Source organism: Schistocerca nitens, chromosome 6 (genome assembly GCF_023898315.1).
Source record: "Schistocerca nitens isolate TAMUIC-IGC-003100 chromosome 6, iqSchNite1.1, whole genome shotgun sequence".
NCBI lineage: Eukaryota > Metazoa > Arthropoda > Insecta > Orthoptera > Acrididae > Schistocerca > Schistocerca nitens.
Window position 1 is genome coordinate 478,626,418 of NC_064619.1, and position 13,174 is coordinate 478,639,591.

At 38.4% G+C, this 13,174-nt stretch overlaps 1 protein-coding gene across 1 annotated transcript in view; it reads right to left on the bottom strand.

Moving 5' to 3' along the window:
• The window catches only part of LOC126262728 (neuroguidin-A), a 74,474-nt gene extending 66,166 nt beyond the window's left edge, over positions 1-8,308 (bottom strand). Inside the window, exons 1-2 of the mRNA XM_049959531.1 lie at positions 8,202-8,308; positions 7,784-7,924 (exon numbers count right to left, since the gene is read on the bottom strand). Coding sequence (XP_049815488.1) covers positions 7,784-7,924; positions 8,202-8,210 — 150 coding nt within the window. The 5' untranslated portion in view covers positions 8,211-8,308. The remainder of the gene's footprint in view (positions 1-7,783; positions 7,925-8,201) is intronic.
• Positions 8,309-13,174: the final 4,866 nt, after the last annotated feature.

Sequence of the window (13,174 nt, forward strand, 5' to 3'; positions counted from 1 at the left end):
CTAATTCGTGGATATCTTCAGTGTTGCTACATCTCCAAGCTCTGTTAAAGCACTTCTCTATATGATGTGGCGATACTAAGTTCCACGCTGCTGCGATGGCTTTTATTGTGTCAAGCAGACTCCAATTTGGGGTTGCACTATTGTTTTCAGCAGCATGAATTCAGCTCTTGCAAGTTGCTAATGATAAGCTCTCTTTATGAGAGAGATTATGCCTTGGTCCAAAGGCTGAAGGCGGCTTGTGGCGTTGGGTGGAAAAAACTGAACCTCTATGTTGGATACGTTCAGATCATGAACATTATGGGCAGTACATCTGTCCAATGTAAGAAGAACATGTCTATTTTGAGCAACAATTAGACTGTTGAAACGAAGAAGACACTTGCGAAATGATGTGCCATCAATCCAAGCTTTCTTGTGGTGAGAGTAGATGCAAGGTAAAGTGTCCATATTTCGGTTTTTAAAACAATGTGGTTTCTCGGATTTACCGATAACCCAGGGACGAAACTTCTCACTGCCGTCAGCATTACAGCACAGTACAACAGTCACACATTGTTTCCTTCATGCTCCACCATGACACTTATCACCTTTTATCCCCAGGGTGTGATTTGGAAAAAGATTGTAGAAAAATCCAGTTTCATCCATGTTAAATACATCACACGAGGCATACTTTTCCCTCAATCAGGTGAATTCATGCAACCAGCTGTTCGCACTTTCTTCATCAACTTTATTTGCTTCACCACAAATTTGTAGAGATGAAATTGAATGTCTCTTTTGGTACCGACACAACCAACCAGCAGAACAACGGAAGTCTTCAATACCCATATCTTTAGCAATATCATTTGCTTTTGATTGAATCACAGGGCCAGTTAAAGGTACGTTAGATAAATGCATATGATTGAACCATTCTAGCAATAATGTCTTGATGTCTTCATACTTGGCGGTACAAAGTTGTTTAGATTTGTTTCCAGAACCTGATGTCGCAGCATTAATAATTTTTTTCTCGATTCTTAATAATCGTAGATAAAGCAGATTTAGGTATTCCAAACTGCTCTGAAATTGCTGTTTTCTTGGTACCACGGTCCACTTCATCTAGAATCTTAAGCTTTAATTGTACATTTAGAGTTGTCTGTTTCCTCTTTGACATTTTCACGTGCTACGGTACCTGTTGTAACTGTAGTTTATATTCAGTATTCCAACTCGATACGGATATGACTAAGAGAACACCTCTCAAATCTGGCACTGAGTACGTTCCTAAATGCTGCAGCACACATTGTTGAATGTCTTACAATGTACAGCATACGCTGGTTGTTGAGGTGATAAATCGCGGCTACCGACCTACAATACGTTAAAAACGAGCCAACAATGAGTATAATTAGCTTTGTAGCTAAATTTCCTACATTCATTTCGGAAAAAAAATTATGCTTTAGAATACTCTAAGGTCGGAAGTTTGTGTTACAGTGAAATTTAATTACGCTAGGAAATGAAACAGTTCGTAATTCGCCTTAACCAAAATTAGTGTTAACTGATAAAACATACCATAAAAACTAATGTATTCCTCCTGAGACCAATATTTTTTTCGCGTTAACCGCGAGTTTGCGCTAACGAGGTTATACTGTAGTTGACAATGCACTGCACATATATGTACCCAGCAGAACAGTTCACAAAAGGAGAGATCCTCCATGGTATACAGTCACTGTAAAGAAACCTTTAAAGAAATAGTGATGATGATGAAGTCCCATACTTCTTTACAGAGCGTAGGGGAACGACGCGGGAGACCCGCACCGCCTTACTAGGCAAGTCCTAGTGGGGATGAATGATGATGATGAAAACGACACAACACCCAGTCATCTCGAGGCAGGAAAAATCCCTGACCCCGCCGGAAATCGAATCCGGGACCCCATGCTCGGGAAGCGAGAACGCTACCGCGAGACCATGAGCTGCGGACTAAAGAAATAGTCTACTGCATAATAGGTATAAAACAAAGCATATGACTATAGATCGAGATGCTGAATGAAACACATTTGGCTGTCAAGAGTGCAATGCATGAAGCCTTCAATGACTACCAAAGCAGAATATTGTCAAATGATATTTCATAAAACCCAAAGAAATCCTGGTCATCTGTAAAGACTGTTAGTGGCACCAAAGTCATGACCCCCGTCCCTACTGAATGAGACATGAAATGAAACTGAGTGTAGCAAAACAAAAGCTGAAAGCATGGCTCTGTTCCTTTACAAAGGAAAACCTATGAGAACTGTCCCAATATAATCCTTGTACCACTGAAAAGATTTTAGTGAAATCAGTATTAATGTCAATGGTGTTGAGAAACAGCTGAAACTGTTAAAACTGAACAAAGCTCCAGGGCCCGACAGAATCCCTATCAGGTATTATATTGAATTTGTGGCTGACCTCTCTTCTGACTATAATCTCTTGTAGATCCCTCAAACAAAAGAGCATGCCCAATAGTTGGAAGAAAGCATAGGTAACACCCATCTACTAGAAGGATAGTAGAAGTGAATCCAAGAAACTACTACCCAATATCTCTGACATCAATTTGTTGTACGATCTTATAACATATTCTGAGCTCAAACATAATGAGGTATCTTGAACAGAATGACCTCCTCAATGCCAACCAGCAGGATTCCAGAAACATCGATCATGTGAAACCCAACTCGCACTTTTCTCACATGACACACTGAAAGCTTTGGATCAAGGCAATCAGGTAAACACTGTATTTATTGATTTCTGAAAAGCATTATTGTTAAATGTTCGATCATATGAGCTATCAAGTGAAATTTGTGACTGGATTGAGGACTTTTTGGTAGGGAGGGCACAGCATGTTATCTTGAATGGAGAGTCATCGTAAGATATAGAAGTCACTTCAGGTGTGCCTCAGGAAGTGTGCTGGGACCCTTGCTGTTCATGCTGTATATTAATGATCTTGCAGGCAACATTGATAGTAACCTCATACTTTTTGCAGATGATCCAGTTACCTATAATGAAGTACTATCTGAAAGAAGCTGCATGTATATCCAGTCACATCTTGATAAGATTTCAAAGTGGCGCAAAGACTGGCAATTTGCTGTAAATGTTCAGAAATGTAAAATTGTGCCCCTCACAAAAAGGAAAAACCACAGTGTCGTATGACTACAATATCAATGAGTCACAGATGGAATTGGCTAATGCCTACAAATACCTTTGTGAGGATATGAAACAGAATGATCACATACAGCCTTCTTTCATGATTCTTAAACCAAGTGTTAGCTATGATTACATTATGCTCTGCGCAAAATTCAACCAGGTGGCTTCCTCTTTTATTCCTTACCCCCATTCCATATACACCTACTACTTTTCCTTCTCTTCCTTTTTCCTACTATCAAATTCCCTTCACTCACTATCACTTCACTTCACTATCTGAATAATTTCTTTTATTGCATCATACATTTCTTCAATATCTTCATTATCTGCAGAGCTAGTTGGCATATAAACTTTTACTACTGTGGTAGGCATGGGCTTCACGTCTATTCTGGCTATAATAATGCATTCACTATGCTGTTCATAGTAGCTTATCCGCACTCCTACTTTTTTAATTCATTATTAAACCTATTCCTGCATTATCCCTATTAGATTTTGTATTTATAATCCTGTATTCACCTGACCTTGTTCCTCCTGCCACAGAACTGCACGAATTTCCACTAGGCCTATATCTAACTTTAACCAAATCAATTTCTCTTTTTAAGTTTTCTAACCTACCTGCCCATTCCACTCTCTGATCTGCAGAACGCCAGTTTTGTTTCTCCTGATAATGACATCTTCCTGAGCAGTCCCTGCCTGGAGTTCCGAATGGGGGACTATTTTACCCAAGAGGACATCATCATCATTTAACCATAGAGTAAAGCTGCATGCCCTTGGGAAAAATTATGGCTGTAGTTTCCCATTGCTTTCAGCCATTCACAGAACCAGCACAGCAAGGCCATTTTGATTAATGTCACAAGGTCAGATCAGTCAATCATCCAGACTGTTGCCCCTGCAAATATTGAAAAGGCTGCTGCCCCTGTTCCTGTACCACATGTTTGTCTGGCCTCTCAACAGGTACCCCTCCTTTGTGGTTGCGCCTATGGTACGGCTATCTGTATTGCTGGGACATGAAAGCTTCCCCACCAACGGCTAAGTCCATGGTTCATGGGGGGCCATATAAATACACAATAAATATTCCCAAACAAATGGTGGTGATGGTGAGACAAGAAATTCAGACATATAAAAAGGGTGATGACTGTTAAAATTTATGAAAATAAACAGGTACTGACATCAGTGGAAGCTAAGCTATAACAGATTCTACTCTGTTGATGCGACAGTAGTTACAAAACTTTGTGGTGCTAGAGTTTGTGTCCAATTACTGCCAGTGTTGCAGATGTCAAGTTAATAACATTATGTGTAGCATTGCAGTAGACACTCCACAAAGTAGTGACTGCCATGTTGTACACATAGACTTGTTTCTTTCAAAATGAAGCAATTTTAGTTCCATCTTGGGAGCCACCTACAATTCCATGGAGAAGTATTGTTAGAATAACCAAGAGAATGAAGTAAGGAAAATAACTACCAGTGTTGATGAACACACCTTCCTAGAACTGACAAACAACTTATTGCAATAAATAAGTATCAGTATTAGGACAAATATGTCAATATTGCACTTTCACAAATCATATACATATTCTTTATTCTGTGTATTTTCTACTTTTGTACGCTGACACTAGACAAAAGGCACACCACAAGCATGTGTAATATCTGCATTAAATAAGATAGGCACAGCTTGTCCCCTACACATCACTTCATTGCCAACATTGGAAATCTCTGGGTGGGGCAAAACTTGTATCCTCCACACCCCACTCGCACTTTGTATGCCAACAGAAGTTTAACAAAATGGTATCAATTACAAATCCCTTCATCCTGAAGTCCCTATAAGCAAGAGCGATTAGGCAAGTGCTGAAATTGTTGACAATTTTCTGTAAACTATGTTAGTAAGGCATTAGAAACATATATGACTTCCTTGATTCTGAGAGTTTGTGGTTGGAATACTCTTTTCTTAATTGGAGGAATACAAGGCATTGGAGGTATATAAGTTACTGCAATTCTAACCACAATGAGACTGGAAATAAATGTGAATGGATTGAATTCTGAACATTAGTTAGAAGGCTATATTCAGTTTTGGAATATGACTATAATGCAATCAAAATTACTTAGTGATTACAGATTGTAGTGGTGGGGGCCAGTGTTGCCAGCATGCAGTCAGCAACGCTTCACAGAGTGCTGAATGTAACCTACAAAACAAGAAAGACAGATAGCACATAGTGCTCGAAAATGAACTACGACTAAATGGAGGCTGGGCTGTATCATTTGACTTGATGAAACATCTAGTATGTTTAATTGGAATATAGAACCTAGATAAATGACTTTCAACTGAGATACCCGAGACTCTAAAATTAACTTAACATGACAACATATCCCTCCCATCACTACATTGAATGTGTAGTGTACTTCTTAGGAATGAAATCCATGAAGAGAGAATAAAGGGGAAGAAATGGTTTAAGGCAACATTCAGCTGTTTTTTGGACACTGTCTTCATTTTCAAAAAGTGACCCGACATTAAAAGAAAGCAAAAAGAATATGAAAACAAATATCAGCTGAATATTTGATTTAGTTGTGCTTGCAGGGCTCAATCAGATTAACTGCTACTGAAAGCCAGACATTATGAAAGATGACACACACACACACACACACACACACACACACACACACATAAAACGACAGTCTCTGACAGCTGAAGCCAGAAACTGACTTTGGCTGCCAGAGACTGTGCTCATGTGCAAGTGAGATGCATTTGCATGCGTGTGTATAAGCGTATGTTTTCGACCAAGGGCTTGTTGGCCGAAAGCTCATTTTGTGACAGTCTTTTTGTTGTGCCTATCTGTGACTCAGCAGCTCCCTTATATGATGAGTAGCAACTATACTTTTCATAATAATGTTACATTCCATCCTGGATTTTCCATTGTTTGCAAGATAGACATTTGTACTTAAGTCCCAAAATAGTTGTTTTTTCATAGACTGCCCATTATATAACCCTTGCATCATTAATTACATAATAAAGAACGTGTTATAATGAAATCTTCGTCATCATCCATTTTCTGCAAACCACTTTTAACAGTGTTCCAGAGGATATGCCACATTGTATCCACTATTTGGGCTTTTTCCTGCTATATTCATGTATGGAGTGAAGGAAGAATGTTGTAATTAATCTTCTGATCTTGTCCTACAGACTCACATAGGAGCAATACATAAGTGGATGTGTATATTCCCAGTCATCATTTAATGTTGGTTCTTGAAACTTCACGGAAATACGGAAGCCTAGTAATAGATTTTTTTAGCTTTATCAGAAGATGGCAAACCAAGGAATGAACTTTCTAAGAGGGCAACATAAAATGAATGAATACAATCAGGGCTATGCAGGTGACACATAACTCAATAACGGAGGGGTTTCGCATTCTGACAGACATCTATGAGAAGCAGCAGAAATATATGCATGTCCCTGTATTCCACTTGATAATATTGGGCTAGTGGCATTCCTCTTAACCAATATAATCTAAAAACAATGAAAATTAATTTTCTTTACTTTATACCAACGATTGTCCATGGCCTTCTTAGAGAAGCTCATACATAACAAGGACTATTTTCAATTCTGTATTCACATATTTTGAGGGCTCTTGGTGTCGATGGAAGTTGAGAAGCTGGCGGCAGTGAAAGTTTACAGAAACCAACAAAATCTAATACAAGCAGGCAGTCTTCTTGTCAGAAAGTCTAACTTTGTTCATATATGAAATAATGAGGTAGAATGCAATCTAAAAACAATAGCTTTCAAATGATCACTTCTATTATATTTGACCGTCTATCAAAATTTTTCAGAATAGAAGCTAGCAATCTCATTTGAATTATGTTTTCCTGTAACTGCTCTCTTGTAGCTCATCCAGTGTTCCATTAACGACATTAAACTGTCCAGATTCTAACTTCTGAACCAGGCAAACCAAAACAGTTTGGAGTAGTTCATACAATACACTAATATATTAGCACAATGTTTTAGTAGCGCCTGTTAGATATTTCTTCTTTATTGCCTTACGCTTTCACGCATCGGAATACCGGTTACATATTAGAGACGTTAGCGCCGAATTGTATCATTCACTGTAGAAAAACCGTGATGTGTCTGGCATAAATCAGGAAATGTGAAACAAAGGCATGGTATTTTACAACACACTAGTCTCTACAGACGCAGCTGCACATAAAACAGCCATATTTTGTGATTACATGTCTCTCACAAGGTCTCCTTAGGATATGGAATTTATACCGACGCTAATTAACCTCAAGTATAATGTTTTGATCACGAGAATCTAAAAACTATTCTCATCACTACCACTGTTAATTCGATGCACAAGGCAGTTATCTGTAGATTAACCAATCTATCTAACGATTTCTTGGCATTGTTATAAAAGTCTCCAAGAAGTATCGTAACCATAAAGAAATTACGTTCCACAGTAAACATATCGCCGCGAATGGAATGAAATGAACCAACTAAAGTGCGCTCCTCAAGGCTGACATTAAATTTCTGTACAACGCAAGGCTTGTAAATGCTACTTTCGGGCATATTTATTATTTATTACACAGGCAAACTCACACACCGTACGCCGGTGAAACGGCTATCGTAAACAAGTGGGAATTTACTGTGATCTGGGTTAGAGCTTACCTTATCCGTTGACATTTCTCCCCTCTTTACTCTGTCTAGCATATTATCAACAAGTTTTGCAACTTGCTGCACATTTTCATTCATTTCCTTCAATAACTGAAATGCCTGCGGCAAATCCTGGGGTACGATGTCATCTGTTGCCTAAACATGAAAATGTTTCAATTGTATTAAAACACCAGTTACACAAGCCTTCTCCTTCAAGATAATATAACTGGGCGAAATAATCCAAGCATGCACACGTATTTTTCCAAGCACTATAATGTACACATGTCATTTTGTTGTTTATTTCATGTTAAAAAACCTGCCATTTTACTAACATGGCAGAAACACTACTAAAAAATTACGGCATTCCTCTCATTCAGGGAACAAATCAGGTGTTCAGAAACTTCAAACTGAAGTAGTTTATTAAAACCCATACCTGAACCATGTTTGTAAACTAACGAGTCGATCAAAATTACATGACAATGACAATTACAGCCTTAATCTCCCGCACGTGGGAACAGATTCTACCAAGTGTGTTTTTTACATTAGTCAAAAGAAATTCCCTTTTTTAAAAAAATGTTAGTGGACAGTGGTTCACATACGGAAAAACATAAATACATTTATTTACTTTTAAACCATTGGAAAGTGAAGGTAAGAACAGTAAATTTTCTTTTACAGCATTCAACTGACTACCAAAACAAATACAAAGTTTGTATCATGACATGCATATGCTCTCAGCTGCGCAACGCGGTTTTTTTAAATCGGCAAACACATGCGTACAACCGATTAAGAAGGCCAACATCACCTATATAAACACCGATTATAGGTAGTAATATTTTACAGGAGCACCCGTATATGCCCTAATTTAAGCTCCTTACGATGTAAAGATTGTTAAAGACAGAGAATTAGCTCACAAGTGAGCTTGGCAAAAAAAAAAGCAAGAAGCGATACTCAACGACCAGTACACCCGTTCGTCGGGAGAGGCCTAGGAAATTGTAGAAAACATAAAGCAATATGTTTGGATAGCTACTCATTTCCTGTGAGATAGAAATCTACTGTCTAATTACTATTTCACGTTGCTTGTTCGAAAATCTCTTTGGAGATTCTGCCAGGCTTCGAGACAATGTTTCGTTGTGGAAACCATTAGAAGCACCTCGCTTTGAAGTTCGCATTAAATTTCGAGTTTCTGTAAAAGATGGCCAATCTTGGAGATTTCGCGTTAATTTAAATTTTGTATGCTTTTTTCGTTGTTTCTGCATCAGCCTTTTGGCCCGTTTTGTGTATCAACTCCGTCATTTGTAAATTTATTTGGTGTAAGTCCCTCGATTTCTGTCGGAACTATTTCTTTGAATTCAAGCGACATCCGGTTTACGCTTACTGGTACATTGTTAATTTAGGAGGAGCGGGGATCGTCTCACACGAAGGCATTAAGCGAATTTTTATCTGCTTTTTTGAATAGGTATATTTTTCGTTTATTTTTTAAGGATTTTAGAGTTACAATATTGAGTCTCGCTACGACAACCCTATGTTCACTAATCTCAGTATCTATTTTGATGCCCTTAATTAGCTCAAGGTTATTTGTTGTTAAGAGGTCAAGTGTGTTTTCACAACCATTTACTATTCGAGTGGGTAGGATAGCAAGACGTTTTTTGTTGCGACAAACTCATTTCACATTCGACGTACTTCGTGAACGAGATAAACTTTTTTTCCTTTTTCTTCAGGATATGGTAGCTTGCATGCTTCAAAACTTTTATAGCATCATCAGTAAAATTTTGTTTTATTACATTCTTGCCAGGTGGATATGTAGGAAGCTCTGAAAGAATGCTCGAAGTACTTGTTTCATCTACCAATCATGTTAATGTTCTGATGACCGTCTTCACCACATATCTCTTCTGATGTAACGTTAAAATAAGAAATAACATTCTTCAGATTTTTTGTTTCTTTCTTGTACGGAATTCTTGGGCACAATGGAAGGAAATTTTACATGAATTTGAGATTCGCTAGAACTTTTCTCATTGCATGGGGGCTTTAGATGGAATACACCTCTAACTGTTAGTCCCACGCACGCTAGAAGCTTTTATTACAACTATAAGACACTTTCGGCGTTGTGTTAATGGTATTAGAGGATGCCCATTACCACTTTCTTTATGCAGATGTGGGAATGCAAGGACATATTTCAGATGGAGGTGTAGTTAACTGTGCAAGGTTCAACAAAGCTCTTCAAGAAGGGCCACTGGATCTCAGGACCACCGGATCCTCTGTTTGGAAGAGCAGAGTCCATCCCCTGTGAACTTGTTGTTGACGATGCCTTTGCACTCCAAGAACTTGCCATAAAACCATACACATGACAAAGACAGCAAAGAAAGAATGTTTAATTACAGGGTCAGTGGAGCCCGACGAGTCGTCGAGAATTCCCTTGGAATACTACTGGTACCGTCTGTTCTTCGTGTTCTATGGAAACCTACTTATTTTGATCAAGCAACTATTGTGACTTTGTGCTGTGTTTATCTTCACAACTTCCTAAGAAGAAAACGAGAAGCTAGCCTAATTTATTCACCACCAAACAGTTTCGATTCTGAAAACTTAGAAAGAGGATCAGTAGAAACTAGGAGACATAGAGACCATTCCCTGCTTGCATCGCTATCAAGAACCAGCAGAAATATTACCGAAGAAGTTAAGCAAGTGAGAAACGGTTTTGCAGGACATTCTGTCACTGTCGAAGGATAAATAGAGAAGCAATATTTGTTTTCTTAGTTCCGCAGACAGTTTAGTAATAATTGTTTTGCTTTCGTTTCATGCACAACTGTAAACAACACATTTACATTTTTCATTGTTATGTAAATAAATACTTGTGATATAAATCAAATAAAACAAACGTGCTGTAACTCACCTCAAAAGTGGATAAACTTACTCTTGGTTTGCTTACATCCTTCAGGAAGAGCAGCAAATCATAGTCATACCACTCCTATAAACACACCTCTTCTCCGCCCGACCCTGATGTCTTCAATGATGAACATTTCTTAAATTCACAGAGGAATGGTCACTTCAGTTTGTGAATTTTACTGTCCAGTTCTTTATCCGAAACTGTGAATAAATGTGTGAAATGGTGAACTGCATTAGGTTTGGCGATGGACTCATGGAATGTAGGATCCCATAACTAAAGCCTTTCGCGAAATTTTTTAGTTAGTTCATCGGGATTATTTTTTGTGCACTCCATCTTCACAAATTGCTACTCAACGCACATAGCCGATCACGTAGACCCAAGAGAACACCACGTGTCTAACTGTGAACTGACAGCGCACCCACAACAGAAAACGTATCGGGGTTTTGTGCCATGTTTTCGATGAGGGAATGGGTACAGGCGCAAGTGCCAGAACAAAGTAATTCTCTGAACATTAACGCCGATGTTGCAGGGACATGTCGCAGGAACTTACAACTTGGACCACACATCATCGACTACATGTACTGGGCAAAGGTCTACACAAAAAATTCCTAAGGCTGAAAGTAGCTCAAGGGTTAGAATTCAGTGACAATATTAGTCAACATTTCTTTTACGTCTACTATTTCTCTACGAAGTCTCCGTCACGTTCTATGGCCTTACGCCAGCGCTGTTTGAGAACATTTGTTCCCAGCCTGTTAAAGCTCTTGGCCTGTGCCCCTGGCCTCGTTCTCACTGCACAAATTATGCTTTGATCATCTCCGATGTGAGTCCCATTAGAGAATGATTGAGTGGCCTGGACAGATGGAAGTCTGAGGGCACCAGGTTTGAACTGTAGTAATATTGAGGCAATGATATCCAACTTAATTTGGTAATGTGTTCTTGGGTTTTAAAACTTGTCTGTGGTTGTGCATCGTGGTGTTGAAGCAAGAATTATTTTGGATTCTTCTCAAATCAAACAAGTCGGAAATGCTTCTTGAGTTTGTTCAGATTCTTCACACATGCCTCTTAATTAATGGTTGACCATTTTGGCAGCACATACACAGTAATGACACCTCACTATACTAAAAGAATGTCAACATGAATTTGCCGACTGAGGGAACTGCCTTGTATTTATCCTTTTTTGGTGAGTGCTGGTGATGTCACTCCAGTAACTGCCTGTTTGTTTCTGAGTCGAAGTGATGCACCCAGCTTTTGTTATGTGTAACAGTCCATGACAGAAAGACCTCTCCATTGCCCTCAAAATGCCCCAGCAGTTCACATGAAATGACTTCTCTTTGAATCTCGTAGTCTTCTGCGAGCATTCATGGGAAAGAGTAAATTACGAAGAAACTTGTGATGCACAGGTTTGTACAAATAACGACATCCACTTAATTCACCAAGTTGAGAGCAGTGACAGTGACAAGACATCCTGGATGAGGCTGATTGTGAAGCTCAATTTCTACACTTTCTAGCTCTTTAAATCACTTTACACATCGCCCAACAGTACTCCTGTAAAAGCAACAATACCAGTCATTGCACACAAACATTTATGGATGTTCATCATGATTTCGTTTTCCTCAACCAAGAATTTAATTTCTGCACGTTTCTTGTAATGACTGACTTACATAGACGCCAGTTTGATTGTTCATTGCAGATACGAATTAATCGAAACTTTGCACATGTGCAGAAGAAATATCAAATCTGAAGCACCTGGCAGGAAAATTTCATATTATATATATATTCTTGCCAGGTGCTTCAGATTTGATATTTCTCATGTGACTCTTCTGTTCATTAGCTGTAATTCCAGTTAAATAATACGTGTGTGATAAAATTGTCTTGTTGGACATACAGCTTGAAGTCAGCACTCTGAATTTGTGGTGTGTTGAAATGATAGTTGCTTCAAGTAGTTTCTATTGTTAGTGTGTAGCTGACAATTCAAACTCTGTCTCATAATACTATATTACCTGTAACTTCTAGTATGATAAAAGAAAAAAACAAATAAGTTAAATATATTTGAACTTTTTCAATTTTAATATATATATATATATATATATATATATATATATATATATATATATGTGTGTGTGTGTGTGTGTGTGTGTGTGTGTGTGTATATTGTGTATCATACTAGAGTGTCGTGTTCCCAGTTTGGCACAGCTTTGCCACAGGAAACACGAAAGCGGTCGAAGACGTCCGTCTTCTGGTCGACTCCTGATCATTGTCAGAAGGAGGCTAGGTTTTGATTATGCAAAGACTTCTATTATTTGGAAAAGAACAACCCGGATTTTTTTACGTAATCAGTATGAAATTTATAATCACCTAAGGGACCTTTAACAATGAACAATAAAAAAAATTGCATTTGCAAATGAAATCATTAATAAATGTGGGCAGCTATGAGTTGTATAGAAGACAAGGAGCGGCCTTCTGTCTACGACCAGGATGCCGCAGTATTCTCTACCGTAGTAAAGGCTGTTTGATATTTACAAAAA